The sequence below is a fragment of the Camelus dromedarius genome, chromosome 16 (assembly GCF_036321535.1).
Source record: "Camelus dromedarius isolate mCamDro1 chromosome 16, mCamDro1.pat, whole genome shotgun sequence".
NCBI classification, from domain to species: Eukaryota; Metazoa; Chordata; class Mammalia; order Artiodactyla; family Camelidae; genus Camelus; species Camelus dromedarius.
In genome coordinates, this window is record NC_087451.1 from 50,275,259 (window position 1) to 50,297,425 (window position 22,167).

At 45.9% G+C, this 22,167-nt stretch overlaps 1 protein-coding gene across 3 annotated transcripts in view; it reads right to left on the reverse strand.

The window, feature by feature from the left end:
• Positions 1–18,922, reverse strand: part of MYO1D (myosin ID) — a 304,073-nt gene extending 285,151 nt beyond the window's left edge. For 2 of the 3 annotated variants that reach the window (XM_064495922.1, XM_064495923.1), the window contains exon 1: positions 18,727–18,922. In XM_064495922.1, the coding sequence (XP_064351992.1) occupies positions 18,727–18,821 (95 nt within the window). In that variant the 5' untranslated portion in view covers positions 18,822–18,922. The remainder of the gene's footprint in view (positions 1–18,726) is intronic. The other variant, XM_031468289.2, reaches the window with a different exon arrangement.
• Between the last annotated feature and the right edge of the window lie 3,245 nt (positions 18,923–22,167).

Genomic DNA, 22,167 nt, shown 5'->3' on the forward strand with positions numbered 1-22,167 from the left:
TAAAGGAATGAATAATTTGGCTCACAAACAAAAAAGTACAGGATGGATTAACAAAGTATGGATCTTTTTTTCCCCACACAACAGAACCAATTCTCTAAGAATTAATATATGCAAGATGGAAAATTTAATAAATAACTGAAACAAGTAGTAAGTTCAACACGATGAAGTTTGGTGTTTGCCTTAAGTTTCCATAGCTATCTTGCAGTTACTTTGAAAGTACACATTTCTAAATTAACTCGTAAGAATCTTTCCCTAACTTTTCTTTTTTTTACCCTCTCTGAGGCATATGTTTGAAAGTCACCTTTCATAGCTACTGATTTCAAATATAGGCAAAAATTATCTTCGTTCCCTAAAAATAGAAAAAAGTCAAATGCTCTTTTCACTAGCAATGCCAACAACTGGAATCAGTCTGAACTAAAGAAAAACAAAATTTCCTTTTCAATTCATGGAGAGTTTCCTTTCCATTCATTCCAAACACATGTAATAGGTAACCCCTGGGAATCTTAGTTTATTAATCAGAATGATTACAACAATCTAACTCATAAGGGGTTATGAAGAAATAAAAATGGATCCTGGCAAAGTAGAGACTACTGAAAATTTATGAAACTCTGCAAAACAGATCTTTTCTTTTCCTTGCTCAACTGTTCAAAATTCCTCACAAGTGAGTCAACCTCCTCCAAAAAGGCAATGTTCCACCTGAAATAAACCTGCCTGCAAAGGAGCGTGCACATCTAAGGAAAGTAACTTCTGAGTTCTTCTCTGGCCTAAAGCTGGAAAGCACTGATGAAGCCAAATGCAAACAACAAATTATCCGAAAATAATTCTGCTTCACTTTGGAATACACTACATACTTTATGCAGTGGCGACGGATTTAATTTTATTTGACAAACTAATATTAGAATCAGTTTGCACTTCCTGCACACAAACCAACTGAGCCAGTTCAGCAGAGCTGGGATTAAAAACTTCCCAGAAACATGCAATTCTTGACGGTGTCTGAGACTCAAAATGAAATCAGAAAGTAATGGGAAGAGAAGTAATAAACATAGGGTAAAGGCTGCAGAGGCCCAGGAAAGTCTGTTACTGCAGCTACAGCACACAGGAACGGGAGGTGGGGAGCTGGGACACGCTGCCGGGTACGTGCACACCGGCTGAGCCCACACGCTATATACTGAGTAACTGTACTGTGGTCTCTCTGAGACACCAATGCACGACATGTAAACGGGCATGTACACGTGTGTGAATGTCCCCTCACACACAAGCACAAGTCCCATATTGACAGTTGCTCTTCCAGTCCCTGCAAATCCACTGAAGTCATGACATCCTTCAACTGGGGGTTGAATCAATCAGGCATTAATCCCCACCGGCTGCAATGGGGTTTATGAGGCCATTCATAAGGTTAAAGGACTTCCGCCCACTCTTAACTGCTTGCTTATTTTTATACTGCATCCTCAGCCATTTCCTTGAAGGCTCATTGTCTTTAAAACACACACACACACACATTTTATTGACGTGTAATATGCACCCATAAAAGTGCAAAAGTCCTAAATGCACAATGTGATGAATTACCGAAGTGAACACACCTGTGTGACACTCCTGTGTGAAGAAGGCTCCCACCAGTGCCCCAGAAGCCCTCCTTTAGCCTCCTAATCACTGCTCCCCTTCCCCTCCCTGAAATGCCCTGACTTCCAACACCACAGACCAGTGCTGCTTGTTTGTGAATTTCATGTAGATGAAGGCATAGAGTAGGGATTGTTTGGCGTCTGGCTTCTTTTGCTCAATGTTATGATTGTGAGATTAATTCATGCTGATGCACGGAGCTGTGGTTGGTGCCTTTCTGTTGTTATCTAGCTGCTCTGTCGTAAGAACACCACAAGTTACTGTTCAATCCCACTCTGGATGGAAACTTGTAGTCATCCCAGGTGTGGGCTCTGACTCCTTGCTTCTTGCATTTTTTTTTCTAGTCTTTTTTTTTTTTTTTTTAATGGGGGGAGGTAATTAGATTTATTTATTTATTTTACAGAGGTACTGGGAATTGAACCCAGGACCTCATCCAGGACCTCATCCATGCGAGGCATGCACACCACCACTGAGCTATTATACCCTCCCCGCTCCTTCTTGCATTTTTACATCTAACATAACACTTTCCCTTTATTTCTAGACTGCAGGTCTAGAATTTTTTTCTTACATGCTTCATTTATTCAAAAAATTTCTGTCCACTATTACAGATCAAGACAATTCTTCAGATGCCAAACTAAACGGTGGGAAATGAGGCCACGGGAGAGTAAACAACACATGTTGCAAAACATATTCCACTCTAAGAAGTGTGGTCTAGACCTCTTTGGAGGAGGCCAAGGAGGCGCTCACCCTCGCTGGCCCCTGCTGTGCCCTCTGCTGGATGAGCTTTCTCTTCTGCCTGACAGTGTATTCATTCTCAGTCCCTCTTTCTCCTTTTATATCCATTTTAGAAGAAGCTATTTCGGACCAAACAGCATTGTAAAGACAGCATTGAATTGAGTGGCCTTAAACAGAATATATTTACACTGCCATCAGTTCCAAATGTGCAGCATTCATGGAAGATGTGTTTTGGAAATGGCGTGGACCACGCAGCTATGCTTTGGTCAGTGAGGCCACCTTGCGTGGACACAGACTTTCAGTGCAGGGCCGGGGTGGGGGGCAAGGAACTCAGACAACAAGCATGGGTGCCTCCACCCCCCTCCTCAGCCCACCCGTCTCCTCAAGGGTCTCACCTTTTGCATCAGACCCTCTCCTCTCTCAAACTTATCTCTCCTGCCCCCTTCCCATCATTATTTACTCATCCTCAACTCTCCAGGCTGAAAATAACAGAAAAGCAAAAACCTACCTACAGCCTCTTGCAGCTCCGGCCTTCTCTCCCTCCCTTCAGAGCAAAGGCCTTCAAAGCCTTCTCGCCTCTCCCTGTTTCTAGTTCTCCACCCGCTCCACACTCACTGTTCAGCCCACTGCGACTGTTACCACCTCTGCCCCTCAACTGAAAACACTCTCATCTAGGTCCCCGGCACCCTGGCTGATGCCGTGTCTAGTGGACACTTCTCCACCATCGTCTTCCCGGACACCTGCAGCGTTCACTCTGCTGACTGCACCCCGCTTCCCGTGACTTTCGCGGCGTCGCGCTCTCCTGGTTACTTCCTACCTCCCTGGACGCTCTCTCTTTAGGGTCCTGTTAGGCTGCCTCTTCTGACTGCCTCGGAAGCATAGATTTTCTCAGGATTCAGTCCTTGGCCTTTTCCTCACACTTTTATGCTCCTTCCCGATAATCTGCAGCTCACAGGCCTGTCCCAGGGGCACCTCAACCTCAGCATGACCGGAGGTAGTGAGAGATGTTCTCCTTCCCCAATGCTCTTGCCAGTATCCTGCACATGCAGGCAGTACCCCCAGAGTCCGTATCACTGCCCTCTATTCCTTTCCACGTGTAAGAAGCAGAGAGGGTAGCAGAAAGGGCCTGGGCTTTGGAAGTCATGCCAATCTGGCTTCAAACTGCCTCTTCAATCAGCTCTGTGACTCTGAGAGTCATTTCCTCCCTCTGATTACAATGTTTTACACTGGTATCATGAGTAGAACACCTATCTTGTAGGACTGAATGGATTAAGAGAGGTAAATGAATGGATGAATTTAACCAATTAAAACCCATCTAACCCAGTGCCTGATGCCTGGTAGCTGCCCCAACCCTCAGCGTCCTCCCCGTTTTCCCTTTTATGGAAGCTAGTCCTGTCGCCCTAACTATACTGTCTCTAAAGCGTGGCTCTCCTACAGGACACCTCCAAACCTGTCAGACTGGTCCTCTCATTGTCCCGAACACACGGTGCCCCTTCAGAGAGGCATCAAGGGGCACCGCTGCTCGGAATGCTCCCCCGGCCATCTTAACTCCATGCATACCTAAGTCTTCCTCCGGCTCCAACCCCAGCCCAGTCCCAGACCTCTATAGACGCCTTCCTTTATCAACATCAGAGAAGCATCCCCTGGCCTGAACTGTAGAATCTCAGCACCAAGGATCTGGTGTTTACGACACACTACTTTATGGGCGGTCAGATACTTTTCTTTACCTCCAAGCCCTTTTCCCCAAGCACATCACTCACTTCCCTTGCAGGGAGTTACACACAGTCGTATACACAGTCCCCAGCAAAGAGATTTAAATAATGCCTGCCGATTTGTCGGAGAGGTCAGTCTCCTTTGCTTTGTAATACCTGAAGGCGTAAACACCATTCAATAAATTTAACTATTACTTTAAAATACGTGTACCGACACCCAGAATCTTCAGAATTGGGACTTCAGAGGCCATGAAGAACAGCCTTCCAGATACACAACACCCCTTCCCAACAGCCTTAGTAAGTGAGCTCCCAAACTCCGTTGCAATGAATTCCCATAACCAGAGACACTACATCCTTCGGGAACATGTGAACCAGTTACTTTTTTTTTTTTAATGTTTTACTTAAAGCAACCTCAAACTTACCAAAAAAAAAAAGTCACAAGTACCTTTTTTCTCCTGAACCACTTGAGAAGAACCTGCTGACCTGGTGCCCTACCACCCCTTCTCATGTACTTCCCGCAGTGACATTCTCCTAGATGGCCACAACACCACCAGAAAATTAACATGTAATACATTTACCAACAATGAATTCTCCAAACGCCCTTCAAATTCCACCAAGTGTCTCAATAATGTCCTTTACAGCAGAAGAATCCAGCTCAGAATCTTGCTTTACTTTAAGCTGTGAAGTCCCTTTAGCTGCCTTCATTCTAGAATAGTTCCTCAGCCTTTCCTTGATTTTTATGAATGTGACCTTTTTAAAGATGACAGTTATTTTATCCTTCGATTTTGCCAGATGTTTCCTCTGAGTACACGCAGGTTATGCATCTTTATTCAGCAGGAATGTCTCAGAAGAAGCGATGCTGTGTTCTCACTGCATCCCACGGTATGTGATCTGACTTGTCCCCTTACGATGCAGTTCCTTCTCATCACTAGTTTAGACAGCGTGTACCAGGCTTCTCTACAGCAACAATATTCCATTTTTCCTTTGATATTAATTAATGAGAGCTTTGTAGGGAGATACTAAGTGAGATACTAAGAATGAGATGCTAAGATCTCATTCCTCACCAAACTTCAAGTTATTCACTTATTAGTTTATAGAAGTATGGACTCATGGTTGCCTACTTCAATTTGGTGCTCCAGCTGACCCAGTTTTAACCCGAGGGAGCTCCTTCAGGCTGAATTTTGTTTCTTCTCAACATTGTCCATCATTCTTTGAGGACTTCCTTGCTTTTTGGCATAGCAAGATGCCCCAGGCTCATCTTGCTTTTTGGCATTTTATTTGTTTGTTTTAAAATAGGAAGGGATGCCATTCACCTATTTACAAACATGGAATTACACCACCTATCTCATTAACTATACCATGGCATACTTACAGGCCAAAGCACACACAACCTTCTTCATTCAGTTTGATCTATACTATTGAACAGTGTGCATGGGCAGAAGCTCCTGCGTTCAGGATGCTTCCAGACCTCATCCTATGTCCCTCTTCATCTGGTTGTTCATGTATCCTTCATAATAAACTAGTCAACATAGTAAATGTTTCTCTGGGTTCTGTGAGTCACTCTAGCAAATTAATCACATCTGAGGAAGGGGCTGTGGGACCCTCCAATTTACAGCTGGTTGGTCAGAAGCACAGGTGACAACCTGGACTTGCAATTAGTGTCTGAAGTGGGCGGCAGCCTTGTCGGACTGAACCCTCAACCCGTAGGACCTGACACTGTCTCCATGTTGATAATGTCACAACTGGGCACATTAAATCCATAAGACACCCAGTTGGTGTCTGCAGCTGCTGAGAACTGCTTGGTGATGTTGGAAAACATACCGGAGTTATCATGTCTAGGTCTTATTCCCTCAGTCACTTAAAAATGACACAGTTGCAAGTGCCCTCACCACCCCGAGCATTCTTTTCTGAATTAACACCATCCTGTCTCAACAGCTTATAAAAGCATACAGAGTAGGCACTCTTGGTTGCCTATCCAATATCCTTTTCTCCCTCTAAAATTCATTCCTCCCTAAAAGAATCTGGTTTTGTTCAGGTATCTGCTCCAATATAACCACGCTTCAGGACTTGGCTATTCTCAATCGATCATAATAACCACATTCCTCAGAACCAATGATGGGTTTACTAATTTGCATGTGAGCAAATGCGTACCACTGAAACACAAGGATGTCTTCCAGGGGCTTCCTGAGAAAGAAGCAAACACCAGCAGATGGTTCCCTCCTCTTCTTCAGAGGGTGTGGTGTCTGGATGAGATGCACAGAAGTGCTGCAACCATCTCAGCCAGTGAGGATGAAACCAGGGCAAGCAGGACAGGGCTGAGATAACCACAGACCCGTGGACCCAGAGCCCTGAAGGACTGGCCAGAACCTCTCTTATCACTGACTTCTTGTTGTGTGAGATAATCTGTTTCCTTTTTGTGTAAGCCGGTTTGGTCAGGTTTTCCTTTAGCTGCAGCCAACAGCATTTTAACTGATAACGAGTAGTTAGAACCACACACAAGGGAAGTGGGATGAGCCTGAGCAGAACTTCCAAGTCTCCTTTCTTCTCAGTAGAGACCAGGTAGATGTTGGTGCCTACTACAGGCTACTAAAACTCCCATCTTTGGCATTCCTAAAATGTTATTTTGTATTTGTATTGGTGCCCTTCAGTAACAGAACTAGAGATTTACTTAGTATTTACATTGTTAGCTTTTTCATTGTTTCGACCTGCTTAGATCTTTTTAAGTAAGTTTAAGTGGGGAAGGAAAAAGGAAGTTAAAGAGCTGCTACTTGATTGCAAAGCAATAAAGAGGAGAAGTGAAGAATAAATTCAGAGCTAGGATATCAGAGATTTTTTGCTCCAATAATAACTGCATCACTAGACTAGTGAAGAATCCTGAGAAATAATCACACATCTATGTTCCTAACTCCATGTATCCATACGTCAGGGAGATAACCTCCGGGTTCCCTTCCGGCATTAAAATCCTACAATGCAGAGATTTCATGAGGGAATTCATGGCTCAGAATGCCTCTTCTATTGCTAGAAGCATAAAATCAGAAAACGCAGCTCTCAGGAATCAGCCGTAGCCTACTAGTCATCACTGAGATTGATCTCAAATCAAAGCACTGCTTTTGGGCTGCCTATTCCAAGCGGCAGCTTTGTTACACCACACGCAACATGGGGCTATACTTGTGTTCACCCCTGCTGACGGAAATGTGTAGAAAGCAACTGTCAACTCGGTACTCTATTCACCAACTTGACAAAAACATTCAGAACAGCCATCAGACCTGGGGAGTTCTGGCAGCTAAAGTGAAGGAAGCCCAGACACTTAAAAGCGAGCTATTGACCTGAAGTGCCTGCAAGATGCGTGAAGCCCTTCAAGGCTTCCCAGCGCACTCGGGAGTCTGAGCTCTTCGTTCCCAAGTCCTTGGCAAAAAAAGCGTGGTCCCGACTAGTGCTCCATCACCACCTGGCCCCGCTCTGCCCAGACTCCAGCCTCACTGGATGCCCTTCAGTTTCTGAAACACACCGAGCGTCCATCTGTCTGTCTGTCCCTCTGTCAATGTCTCATGCTCTCCCTCCCTCTCTAGTGATTCATTCCGCGTGGCCTGTTCCACCCTTCCCTGTCTGATTCCCCTTCCCTACACCTGCCTCCCTCCCACATCCCCCCACCCCATCCCCCGATTTCTCATCCTTCTGATTTCACTTAAATCTGAAGTCCTCAAAAAATGCCTTCTCTGTGGCATGAACACACACCACTGCCACTTCCCCCACGAGGGAACCCTGCTCTTTCCTTCATGGCACTTACTACCACTTGTAATTATTCTTTTGTTGTTTACCAGCTTTGCTATGTCTCCGCAGCTGGTATCCCAGCTCTGTGGAGGAAGAAATCACTTCTGTTTGGGTTGTCCCTGTATATCCAGAAAAGGGTAAGGATGACATGGTTGCCAGCACACTTTCAAAGACAACTTAATGACAAACACATGCAAATGCTTAAGACACTATGTTATAAAACTGTTTACAAAAGTATACTTTGTACAAACAGAAAGATTCCAAATTTTTCAATATATACATTTATAAAAGTACCCCATATTATAAGGAAATATATCAAGGTATTAGCAAGGATGGTATGACTATTTGGGGGGGGGCATGGAGAATCTGATGACAGAAAAATAATACACAGTATGCTAAAAATGGACAATCATAACCATAGGATGAAAAAGATGTGTTGCAAAGATGAAGGATAAACTATGATTATCAAATAATTAAATTGATTTAATAATCACAACTAAGAACTCTAATTATTTGGGTAAGCTGTGATACATTTGTTAACATACCAGTCAGTTCACCCTGCAGTAACACTCCCATATAGCTTCAATAGAACACAGCTATGGATGAAAAAAAAAAACAAAACAAAAACAAAAAACAAAAAACCAGTAGCACAGGACCATGGTTCCCAGCCTAGCTGTACATGAGACTCACTTGGGCATGAACGAAGCTTAGTAAGATAGAATCTCTGCAGGGTAAAGTCCAGGGAACCTAGATATTTTAAGAGCTGGGTAACTCCAATACAAAGCCACATTTGGGAACCACCAGCCCAGGGTCAATGAAGAAGTTAAAGAACAGGTTTATTTTCGGTAAAGGTTTCAGATAAACCAGGAACCTAGGAGGCAGAGATGCAAACAGTCGCAGACGCAGCCAGTAGCTGCTGCCTCCTGCAAATCAGCAAGTAGCCATACAGTGCACACAGTGTGGAAAGACCCACTCCGCATGCACTGGTTTGTTCAACTACACCAACAATTCAAATACCAAGGGCAGCAGTAAGTTTCAGAGTAGCGACTTACCTATGACTCAGAACTTAGCCTTGGCTTAACATGCCTTTCTGACCAAAGACACCAAAGCAATCAAAACATACTCAGCAGAGAAGGCAACAAAAGCAGATGTCTCAAAACTCATGCCCTACGATTGATACACTCAGGACAAACCCTCAGTCTTCATTAGAACTCATTAGCTCCTTCTTTATATTCCTTTCTATGAGTGGGTCCCAGAGCAGATTAGATTTGCAAATTACTAAGAGGGGACAGAGAATTCACAGGGAGGCACGCTGAAAGACATGATAGAAACTTAACCATATATTCTAAAATGTTAAATTGTTCAGACCAATTTGTTGCATGACAGGGACAGACGTCCGAGTTCTACAAGTCTTTTAAAAGAAAAAAAAAGATGCCGACCATTTCACAAGGACCCCAAATATACTGTGGCACTTTCTTCCCCCTAAGAGTAATGGCAGTTTTATTCTCCTGTCTTCCCAAAGACTGGGGTTACAGCCACAGGAAAATCAGACTACATAAATATATAAGACACAATACAAAAAATACAGAAAATACATAACACAGGCAGGAATCAAACATGTGGAAATATTATGCATTCATTTATTCATCCATTGATAGAAGTGAAAACATTTTGTCCTTAATGCCTGGAAAGAAGCCTTCAGAGGTAAACAAGATAAAAGTTGCCCTCGGGACTTGGAGACTAGGCACAGGACATAAATATACAGTGACAACGCATGATGAAGGCAATAACAAATTTTTCATAGTTGTTCTCACTGACATTTAAACTACTCTAGAGATTTGTTATTTTGAAGGTTTTTTTTTTTTAAGGTTTTCTTCCTAATTACAAGAAACATAGGCTAGGATGGCAGAATCAGGCTAACTCAACCTCATTATCAAGACTATTCTTGTAAGAAATTTTAAATGTCCTAGATGTCCATAAAAACTGATACCTGATCAATTTGAGGGTTATCCAAAACAAATGTAAGGCTTTTTTTTTTTTTAATGGAGTCTGATCTTTTTTTTTTTAATTGACTATGAAATTTTTCTTGACTTTATATTGAGCACAAAGCAGTGGTGTAAGAGAGAGCCCTTGGGCTCACCCTGACCCCGCTACGGACGGTCCTCCATTGTACAAGTCACTCAAAGCAGACTTTGTGGTCAGAGGGAGGGGGGAAAACTGTGAGTTTTCTCTTGGTGTTTGCTTCATTGTTTTAAATGAAGCCTTCTTTTTTTTTTTTTTTTTTTTTTTGACTCATTCATTTGCTTCTAGCGCTTCTGGGACCTGGTGTATGTGAGTGGTGATTTCCTCCCAAGGCTTATTTATATGACTGTGGAAGACAAATGAAGAGGAGGAATGAAAGCAAAGTTGTGTTTGCTTCTTGATGTATTTTTCCATGTATTCCAGAAGAGGTTTTTTGTTTTGTTTTTTTTAAAGAATCTTGAATTGGCCTGTGTCTTCTTTGGAAAAAAGTTACGCTCAGCAGTAAACAATCTTTTTATTAAGGCAAAAATAGCCTTATAAGAGTTAATGCTTTACTCCCTCTAAAGTGAAATCCATTACCATACTGTGCACCAAGGCGCAGAAGTGCAGGGGGGAACGGAGGTGGTCTCGTTCAGACATCAAGTACCTCCTCCCGCATGAGCAGGTGTGTCTGGAGTAAAAACTGGGATATCTTCAGCGGTGAGGCTGGGACAAGAAGCAGCCAGGAAGGTGGACAAAGTATCCAAAAGGAACCAGCTGAGGCTCTCCAATCCCTTCTCCAAGTCATTTACCAGAACCCTTTACTTTAACACGGTCTACTTTCCAAAAGTGGACCATTCTACTTCATCAAGAAATGCTGGAAGCCATGACTGGATTCACAGCCTGGCTCGCATGTGTCTCTAACCCTCAGTGGGATGGCCATAGTATTCACCACGCAGTCTGGGTGCTGAGACTTGAAGTTCTGTAATCAGGCATGAGATAAAGGAAGAAGAAGTATTTTCCATTTCCTCTTCTAGGCCTAAAGATAAGCCACACATTTTTTTAACTGAGCAGAGGTTTTCTCTGGCACCTTCGCTCTCTGTCATCAAAGCCTACCTCCCCAAGAATAAACGAGGCTCATACTGTCTCCTGCCCATCCTTCCCTTTCCACCAGAGTTCAGTTCCACATCCCAGCTCGCCCTTGCCCTTTACAGTTACATGCTGCAAAAATCATTTCTCAGAAATGAAATCCTCGGTTCCTCCTTCTCACTGACCTCGCTGAGGCATTAGAAGGAAAGAACCCAGCAAATTCACAGGACTGTGCCTGTGCAGCCTTAGAAGTTTGACTTTGTAAGGGGATTCTTATCAGCCTAACTCAGTCTCCAGTTGGGAGAACCTTGGGCAGCGTATAAGACAAGATGGAAAAAAGTGCAGACTGTGTTGGGGGGAAATGTTTTTGAGCGACGGAAGCTGGCGAGCAGCAGGGCCAGCCCATTGGTGCGGGGAGCGGGTGCACAGAGAGAAGAGGGCAGGGCTAGGATGGTGCGGGGCATTGGGGCCCACGTTAAAGGGGTGTTTCTGAATGAGAGACGCTCTCTCCTTCCACCAAGGGTCTGCTCACGCTCTACCTGTTCCAGAGCACTGTCCACCTACTCTTATCCCATTTTCTCTTTTTCTGAAATCCCCGAGAACTCTAGTATGTGACACACACACACAATTCTTAATTACACTGTCACCAGTTCTGTTTTTTAAAAATATGGTTCGTTGGCTCCTTCTCTCTAGGAAGCCCTCAAAACAACTGATTGTCTGCAACATTCATTTTGGCTCAGTTATCTTCTACTTCACATTGATCCATTTTTTTTTTTTGAAGTATCTTTTACTCCCAATTAAGCTATACCCCAAAGAATAACTTTCTAAAAAGTAACCCCCACCAAAGTGCCCAACATAGTGAGAAGCACACAGCAAGAATTCAGGTAGTTGCCACCTTTAGGGCCAGGAGTTATATTAAGGTCTATAGTTAAATAAGGAAATGAGTTAGTTTTTTTTTTTTTTTTAAAGACTACACTTAAAGTTCATCACCCAGCTAGAGTGCTGGAGATTTAAGGCACCAATGTCACATCACCGAATTTCCTGAAAGCAGAGAAGAGTAAATGTGAAGAATAAAATATTTTGGAATATTTATGGATAATATGAGCAGCTTATCTCCTTTTTCCAAAGAGTTTAAAACAATTTTCAGAAGCTAAACAGCGGTAACCCTGGGGGGAACGGGTATGAGTGTGCTTACTGTGACAGTGATGGAGAGCTGGGATAGCAGGGGCGCTTGGTCCGCAGGGCTGCACTGGGAGGGGGCTGAGAGGAGAGACAGAGGACCATCTACTGAGCACCTACTATGCTACAGGTACCACGTCGGGCATTTCACAGGTAGTAGAGTTTAATCTTCACAATAATATGTCACCTTTACAGATGAAGAAACCGAGGCTTAGAGAGGCTAGTCAACTCGTCTGAGGTCACATGGGTGATGAGAAGTGGTCAGAGACAGAATTAAGGTCCAGATCTGTGTATCTCCAATGCGTTTGCTCTCTCCAATAGGTAACTCCAACCCCTTCTAGAACATTTTTCATCCTTGCCCCCTCCACCCCAAATAAAGCCAAAACAAATGATTCTGTCTTTCTGAGGAAGTTATGGAGTCAGGACAGGGATGTGAGGCCATTTGGGAAGGATTCAGGAAGAGAGTTAACATTAATTAAGAGGAAAATGGTCTACCAAGCACTGACCAGGCACTTTTTACACATCATGTGATTTCACCCCAATAACTGTTTTACATATAAGAAAACTGAGGTTTAGGGGCATTACCTTACCCTAAGCCATCACGCTAAAAAGAGTGGCAGTGCAGCTGGGACTTGAACTTGGTCAGTTAGGTCTCAAAGCTTGTGCCCTCTCCACTGCTCCCTGCAGCAGGCATGCTCTCCCCTCTCTTCTTTCCATAAATGCCAAAAAGTAAAGTTTGGAAAACATCGTTCTGCTAAGAAATCTACCCAGTAATTATACAGCCGTTGAACCGAAAGGAGCCTGTGTCCCACAGGAAATAGAACTGGTATCTCAACCAAGGAATTGAACAGACGAAAAGAGAGAGGCTTGAAGTGTCTTTTTCAAACCGCTGTTACCCTCTGAACCCATTCCTGAACACAGCTGACTTTTTCACAGGCCATGTCAGTGAGGCTCACGGACAGATGACCTGCCCAGTGGGGCTGGAGCCTCCGCTGACAGCAGAGACCTTAGATGGGCTCGGCAACCGATGGGCAGTGGCACAATGACCCAATCCAGTCCCAACGGCAACTCAGCAATGGGCACCAGAGTTCTCATAAAAAAGATGCTGGTCCCTGAGATCAGGTCCTTTCTGCCGAGCTGGCTCGGACTCAGGTGAAGACATCAGCAGACAGCCCTTCCCATCAGGATAATTCACAACGCTGATATCACATGAGCCACTAAACAGACACATTTCTATCTCTACCAGAGTCACCGTTTTCATCTCCAAGTTAACCAAAAGGCTCCTCTCTTACATGTGGAAGCAGAATCCCCTCAGAACCAGCGATGAAACGCACCAGTAGCAGCTCCTGAGGGCTCAATTCCACCCACATCTGGCTCTATTTGGGAGCTAAATTCAGAAGTCGTCTCCAGGGTCAACAAATGACCCTGAATAAAAATAGTCTTGGAAAGCTGTCACAGAGTAGGAAAGGAAACAAGACGGCAGGGTGATTCACTCCAAATGGCAGCTCCGAAACCCAAATTCTCATTTTTTTGTCCCAATATGAAGCCAATGTGCAAAACAGGCCCAGAGCAAACTGTCCTTTTCCGAAGGCCTCTAAAAGTGGTTGCCAAAGAATTTCATGTGGAAGCCAAAAAGATTTAGCGTGCCATTCACCTCTCCTACAAATCTAACCATAGCCACTCTGAACAAAAGCTCTGAATCAATCACGGACTGACACTGGCTTGAAGATCACCAGAGTATCTGAGATCTTGCCCCCGGCAAGAAAGAGGGACCCTTTGTCCTACAAGACTTTCCAAATAGCCAAACAGCCACAGAGAAAGAGTACAGAGGTTGTGCGGTGAGTGTGAGTGTGTGAGTGTGTATGCGTGTGCACGTGTGCCAGTTCACCGTCTTTCTGTTAACTCTACAACTCATTTCTCCTGCCCTCCACACAGCTGTATTAAAATAAGTACAATATTTTGAGACAACTGTATGCTTTTTTAAAGTTAAGAATCCCACAGGCTGGACAATAACCAGCCGACACTAGCTGGCCTAGTTCACTCATTTAAAAATGTACTGAACACATGGATGCCCGGCTCCGTAGCATGACAGAAAAACGCAAAAGGGCTAGTGGCGAGTTTGCTCCACAGCCACTCGCTCGCCCTTGCTCCTTCCAAAGCCGTGTATCTAATTTCGTACTCGTAATTTACATTCTTTTTCTTAGCAATGGGCCCCTCTCCCCAACTGTAATGAGTTTCAAAGGGTCACAAAACCTGGATTCGCCTCCGGACAGGCTTTGAGGATCGCACAGTCTGGCGGGAAGGCAGGCATGCAGAGAACAAGATAACACGATAAACCCTCTCTAGCAGTGAAGACCAAGTGTCCGTGTATCCTGGGAGCACAGGTGAGGGTACAGTTAACTGCCCTCCTGTCCCGGAGGATTGGGAAAGACTTCTCAGAACTGGTCTCACAGGATGAGTAAGAGTGCGACAGGCAGGGAATGAGGGCAGAGAGGAGGGAAGGAAGAGGATGTTCCCCGGAGAACAGCCCAGGCCAGTGGTTCTCAACTGGGGACGATTTTGCCCCATCCTCCGAGGGACATTTGGCCGCATCTGGAAACATTTTTGGTTGTCATATATGTGAGGGGAGTGGTGCCACCGGCATCTGGTGGGTAGAGGCCAGGGACACCGCTAAACATCCTACGATGCACAGGACAGCCCCCCACAGCAAAGCATGACCGACCCAACGTCAACAGCGCCAAGGCTGAGGGGGGCCTGGTCTCAGCAAAGCTACAAAAGACGTGCTGTTTAGGTTAAAGGTGAGAAGCTGCCTGTAGCTTTGGCAAACACAGTGCTTCAAATGGCTGCTTTTATGGAAGAGAAAACCCAGTAACAAAAGAGGACAAATTAAACCTCCAAAGAGCCAAGAAACCAGTCTGAGCAGATGCCTTATTCTAAAAACGGGTCTTGCACCAACAGTGTTAGAAACTGGGAGACTAAGGTGGGTTTCCTCGTCCTGTGGCATGAAAAGCACGTGTCTCAGGGATCCTGTCCTCAGCTCAGAGCAGCGGCCCGCATCCTTCCTTCCTTCCAGGATGGCCGAGCGAGGAGCAAGGCACAGGGAGGACCAGATGTTCCACGGGGCGTGGCCAGGAGGGGTTCTCAACTGCGACAGGGCGCAGCGTGGATGTTACTTTTGTTAGAACTCAAGTACGAGAATGGCCTGAGCAAGGAGAAACGGAACCAAAGGGCTCCAGGTCCAAAAAGGAAGTGGCTATGAAGAAGGAAGAACATGGTGGGGATGCTGTGGCCACTGTCGGGGTTGGGGGGGGTGCTGGTGGGACCCAGGCCTGACCACGAAGGCCGGAGGTGCTTGTGTGGGAATCTTGGTCCTGGGCACGGACCCTTGGAAATGGAGTGTGGAGCTTACCACTGCCACCAAAACCATCGACACCTCTGTTTCCATCTCTGCCAAAAGGAAAAACAAACAAACAGAACAAACCTCCCCTAGCAGGAGACTTCCAGGAGGCAGAGAAGGCAGCCCTCAGGATGCTGGTGGTTTTTGATATAAGGGTGAAAAGCACAGCCTGAAGCTCCTTCTCATTTACACTAATTTACACTAACCCACATCCCCCCTTAAGCCTTGCCTCAACCAGACCCACGTGCACAGACACAGGCCTACACTGATATTTAAAAATAATAACAGTGAGGGAAAAGTTACATCAGTTGTAGCAGATGTCTGAAAATCAAGCTTTAACCAAGAGGGGAAAAGAAGGCCAGACTAGCAGCAAAATAAGAAGATAATTCTAAATGGACCTCGTCATAGAAGCTTCAAAAAAAAAAAAAAAGTAACTGAAACATTCCTTTTCTTTCTTTCTTTCTCTACAAAAAAAATGTTGTCACAAGGAAGGTCCTTCGTGCCTAGCATTATGCTGGGAGCTGCCGCCGGGAAAATTAAAATTCGGTTTGGATGACACAGACCCCTGAAACAACGGCAGCCTTAAGTGTCCAACTGTATGTCACAGACTGTAAATAAAAGAAAAGGGCCTTGCAGAAGAGCCAGGCAGACAGCAGAGGACAGGTCATTCCAGACGGGAGTGAGAGGAGAAGCCGCAGCTCGGGGAAGGCAGGAGGACGGGGCAGGTGCACACACATGCACTGAGAGATGAAATACACTCAAATCTCGCCTCTATACAACCCTAAAGATACACCTAGCAGGGTCCAACCATCCTTGTCCCAGGAGATGAAAACACGACATCACGTAAGAGCACCCGGATCTGCAAGTGGGTTTCTGGTCAACTCCTGCGAAGGGAAACAGATACCCAAGGGTCGCAAGCGCATGAGCCCGGTGGCTCACACAGCTGAACACTGGAACAGTTTTGGGGGGGACATCAGGGTGATAGGAAATTCAAACTATCAGGGAGAGAGGCCTGCCTGCCACTGGGTCATCAGGGCTCACAGCTGGAGAGGGGGAAGGGCACTGCTCCCCTTCCACTGTGTTTATGGCTCCCGAGAACAAACCAACTACTCTCAATTTACAAGTAAATCAGGAACAGTCGCTGAACCTGTGCTGTGAGAACTGCAGCCAGTTCTCAGCGGTTGAATACACACACAGGTGAAGACTCACAACATCCGGAGCTTCACTGACCTGGTGACTGGGTGCAAAGGTGAGCCTCGAAACCTGGGCATTACTAGCCAAGGGTGGTACTAATGAGAGCTGGCGATTCCTCCCACAGCTCCCCAACACCTGCTCCTTCCCCTCCAGACAATTTAGTTTATTCACTATTCCCCAAACAGATCAGCTTTGAAGCCTCCACTCCTCTGCTCAGCCACCTTATCCACCAGGAATGTTCTCCACCTACACAAATCCTAAACCTCCTCTCAACCCCTCCTCTCCTCCTCTGGACTGTGTTTCTGAGCCGGCCTAAGGCATCTCTCCCTCTTCTGAACTTTCAGAACAATTAGTTTGTACAACTGCTTGGCAAAGAATCTTCTGAACTCTTCAAAGCTTAACTCCTCTGTTGTTTTCCTGACCTGTTATTTACATGAATGGAAATGTTCACCTTGCCTCTTGTCTTCATTAACATGCCCCCTCTTTGAGAGGTAAGGACACACCTGATAGTTCTCTGGACCCTCCACCTTACCTCCTGGAGTATCCTGCGCAAGGCAGAATTAAACTGCAAAGTTCTCTTCTGAGCAAAGTCAGGCTCACATTAATAATCTTTCTTCAGATTCAAGCCTCACACTTAAAGACATAGCAACCAATGACATGTAAAAGCAAAAAACAAAACAAAACAAAACAAAACAAACCCACCAAAAAACACACAAAAAAGAACTAATGTAAGTACTGAAAAATCCTGGAGATCGTTATTTTACAAATTAGAAAACTCAAGACACAATGACTGGCTTAAGGTCATTTGAGGTAGGCAGGTGTGGAACCCAGGTGTGTGACCCTGCTGCTTACTCTGGGACCTAATGAAGCCAGGCCAGGAACAGATGAAGATCTGGGGAACTGCAATTTCAAAGATTAAAAGACTTTAAAAAATTTTTAAAGTTAACCGGGGTAATTAATACTGAAAAGTGGGGTTAGTTAAGCACCCAAACCTGGATTAAGAGTTCCACTTTATAAGCTTATGGAGTGATATTTAGCTCTAAACCCTACAAGAGATGAGGCCAGAACTTCCAGGAAACACACATACACGTCAAAACCCAGTTATTTTGAAACTCCATTTACCGTAAAGTTTTCTTTAAAAGCCCAACTACTTTAAAGCTCTGCTTACATATTACTTTATCAGGAATGAAATAATCACAGGTAGAAGCCTCTCTAAAACAAATTCGTCCTGGAAACCCATTCCGGCGCGTTGACTTGTGACTACATTCTCAAGGATGTCAGTAACACAAGGGCTCCATCCACAACTCCTTGAAAAAACTGAAACCATGAATGCCTTGTCAAATTCAGACAGTTTATCTTGGCACTGGCAAGCAGAGCAGTCTCTTCGATGTCTGGAAACGTGTCTAATTACGTTTAGAGAGTAACCAAAAAATAGCCAGTGTCCCGGAACAGACGGCTCAGGGATCACTCTACAGCATCCTGAATGACGTGGTGGAACCACGCCAGGAAAAAAATAAAGGAGGAGACCAAGAAAAGAACCAAGTGTGAAACCGGGATGAGACCCTAGCCTCTCTCCAAAACAACCCTCCAGTCTTCCCAGGGCCTTCGGGGCCGCCACGACTCTCCCGAAAGTTTTTCTTTCCCTTTACTTTGGTTTCCATTAGGTCACCCGGCCCGCCCACTCACTTACCTGGGGCAGCGCACTAGCCCGCCCGGCCCCCAGCGCTGCCTCCAGCTCGGCACAGCCCTGACACCCACCGTCCGGACAGCACCCAAGGACGCCCCCTCTCAGGAAGGCGCAGCCCTGGAACTCGGCACGCCCCTTCCACTCCAATTCGGCCGCACCCCAGGGCGTACTCTCTCGGCAACCGTCGAGCTCAGCGGACCCCGGACACCCCAATCCGGCCGCACTCCATCCCTCGCGCTCGGCGCACCCCCGACATCCCCAGCCCGGCCGCACCGGGTTGCAGGGGTGCCCTGACTTGGGGAAGCGCAGGCTCGCGGCACTGCGCACCGCCCCTCCGCCCTCACCTGAGCCGGAGGTTGGCCATGAACTCGGGCATGGAGACGGTGTCCATCAGCACGAAGTCCGCCTTGCCGAACTCCAGGCTCTCCTGCTCCGCCATGGCGCCGGCGCGCGGGCTCAGGTGGGCGCGGAGCGGCTCAGGTGGGCGCACTCGGGCCGCGGGGGCCGGTCCGGGGGCCGGTCCGGGGGCACGCGGCGAGCTCGGGCGGGGCCGGGGCGGAGCGCGGGGCTGCGGGGGAGGGGGCGCCGCGGCCGCGGGGCCGCTCGGGGCCGGACGGAGGCCGCCCCGCTGCTCCTCGGCGCGCTCTCGGACGGCGCGGCGCACCCGGCAGTTTCCGCTTCTTCCGCGGCGGCCGCCCGGCGCTGTGGGGGACGGGACACCAAGACAGAGACGGAGACGGCGGCGGCTGGTCCCGCCTCTGGCCTTGGTCTGGCCCCGGCCCCAAGAGCCTCCCGCCCCGCCCCGCCCCGGCCCGGCCTTTCCGCCCCGCCCCGCCGGCTGAGGAGCCGCCCCCGCCGCGGCGCGCAGACCGCCGCCTCCTCACCTGGGCGGCGCGCACGCGCGAGGCGGCCGGCGGGGGCGCGCGAGGCGGCCGGGCCACGGCGGCGGGGCGGCAGCGCCCCCTGGGGGCCGGCGCTGGGAGCTCAAGGGGGCGGTGCCGAGGAGTACGGACGTAAGAGGGTGGGTAGAATCAAGTTTCCAGGATTGCCGCCTCCGCTCGGGCTTGGTAAATGCCAACAAAAAAGTTACAGAAGTAGCTCGTGGAGCTTCTCGAGTGGATAATTCATTATGATTCTGACAAACTGCTGCGGAGCCCGCTCCTGCTCCTCTGCTCACATCCTGTCCATCCAATGAAGGTTCACACTCAGACTGAGAAATAGTAACAATAACATGTTGGGAATAGAACTTTAGTAGCTCACTACATGGCTACGAAGTGGCGAAGCTGCAGTTTCATCCAGGTCGTTTGACTTAGGAGCCCCAGAGTTTACCCACATGGCAGACTGCTTTCCTTCTCCAATGTTCCATGATCCATTTTTCTCTTCCACTCATCTGACCGTGTCATCAAACATTACATTACATTGTTATTAAGTCTTTAATCTGTGTATGTATCATCTCCCTGGGATTATTATGGGTTTCTGGAGCATGGGACCATGTCCTGAACTTCTCCATTTCCCCATTGGCATCCCCGAAGGAGTTATGGTTCTGCCTTGCACGTATATGTATGAAATACACACTAGTTCAATGGGATGGAATGAGTTGTAAGTGGTCTCCAATTTATAGGTACATTGGATGATCTTAGACAATTCTTTCAGAACTTAGACTGCATTTTCCCAGTGAAAATCTATTATAAATGGCTTTCTAAGGGAGCTACATCTCTTCAGTCTTGTGTTTCCATCAGGACCATCTTCTAGTCCACAACCTACTAGGAAATCTAGAAGCCCCCAAAGACCTGGCTGTACTCAAACACTACGAGTGAATATGAAAGGAGTAAAGCAGACCTAAGGAACCTGCTCGCGGTCGGCTTCAGCTGCCAACAATCCACCCTGGCCAAGAGAGAAGGGAAGACAGCTTGATCGCCTCCCGAGGGAGCATGTCTGCCATCAGAAAGCCACCTCAGTCTCTGACACAGGCAGGGATGGTTTGCAGTCTGACTAGCATTAGCAGCTCTCCTTCAGAGGAAACCTCCTGGATCTCAGTGTCCTCATTTATGGAATTAGAACTATGGGCTAGACAGTCTCCAAGGTAGGACTGTCCTTTGCTTGGGTCATTTGTGTGGGTGAGTCAGTGGGTAAGCGGGGAGTTGCAGAGAGTGTGGTATGTTCCTGAAATGTTAGTATCAGTACATTTTAACATAAACAGAACTGAATTTCAAAAGGAAAGAAATAAATCTCAAATTCTGTGCAATTTGGAGCAACCAGGGACCACAATTCTCAGAAATGATCGTTGGAAAATGGAAGTATGTGTATTCCCTGAGCCCTGGGGTTATTTGAGCAAAAGCGATTGTACAGTGGGCAGGATCTTTGGTAGGATTCAGCTGTGGCTTTCAAATAGCCAAAGCAGGGGAACTGTTGTTTTAATCAATATCTTGTACAGGAGCCCGATTTGTATAAAACATACACCCAACATATGCAAAGGGTATTTTTTCAATTTATAATCAAATTAGTGTCAAATCAGGCATCAAGACAAATGAAGCTCTTTTGATGAACCAAAATCTGTCCAGTGGGGCTCACTGTCACCTTAAATCAGCCTCAGGATTTCAATTTACTTTTCGTATAGTGTTTTGGTTGTACAGTGCCAAGAAGATTTCTGATTTACATGGCTAAGCAGTAATCTGTTACTCGTGCAATTTTACATCCAGCCTTTTGAAAGACCAGTCCACAGCTATAATCTTATTAATCAGTGACATGTTTATGAGAATTTCCAATATATTTAGAATTGGCAGGAGAAACTAAACAAGGAGGTCTGCATTCAGACAAGGTAATGTAGAGCAGGTTAGCTTGTTACTAATCTCTTTTGTGATGAAATTTGGATATAAACACATTTGGTTGTGTATGTTTGTGTTACAGTTTGAAACATACTAAAAACCAAAGTAACAGTTAACATCACCAGTTACGAGACACAAGGACGTCACTGAGTGATGTGATGAGTGATGTGATCTCCTGAAAAAAGGCTGTATTCCCTCACTCGCCTGCTGAAAATGCATCCACTGAGTCTCATCATGAAGAAACATCAAATCCACCCACCTTAAGGGGTGTTCTACAAAACAATCAATCGGTGCTCTTCAAAAATATCAATGACCAGAAGACAAAGACAGGCTGAGGTGCTAGACCAGGTTAAAGGACCCCAGAGAGATAGTAGCACAGTATCCCTGTTGGTTTCTTTAGAGACGCCTTGTAAAGTATTTAGGGGTAAAGAGTATGATATCTCAAATTGTTTGGCAAAGATAATAATAATAATACATGGATATATTGGTAGATAGAGAGAAATGGAAAAAGCAGATGTAGCAAAGTGTTGACTACTAATGAATAGAGTTAAAAAATATATGGGAGCTTTTTTTTTTGCCCTCTTCTTGCAACTTTTCTGGAAGTTTGGTTATTCCAAAATATAAAGTTAAAAATCAAATAGAACTGTTCTAAAATTTTTAAAAGTTTGTTTTGAAGAAATCACATAATATTTAGAAATAAATGTCACATCAGAAGTTTGCAGACGTTCCCAACTGAAAAACCAGCACATGATTTGAAAGCTCTGATACAGACTGTCTATTAGCTCTGATTGCCATAGATGTGCTGGGAGATTATAAACACTAAACACACGATTCAAAAAACAAAAATAATTTAAATAACTTCTGTTTCAAATATATTTTTATAATTTGGATTAAATAATGTTTACTCAGATGCGATCTCTGCCTGAAATTCTCTTCCCTCTTGTCCTACTTCTCCCCCCT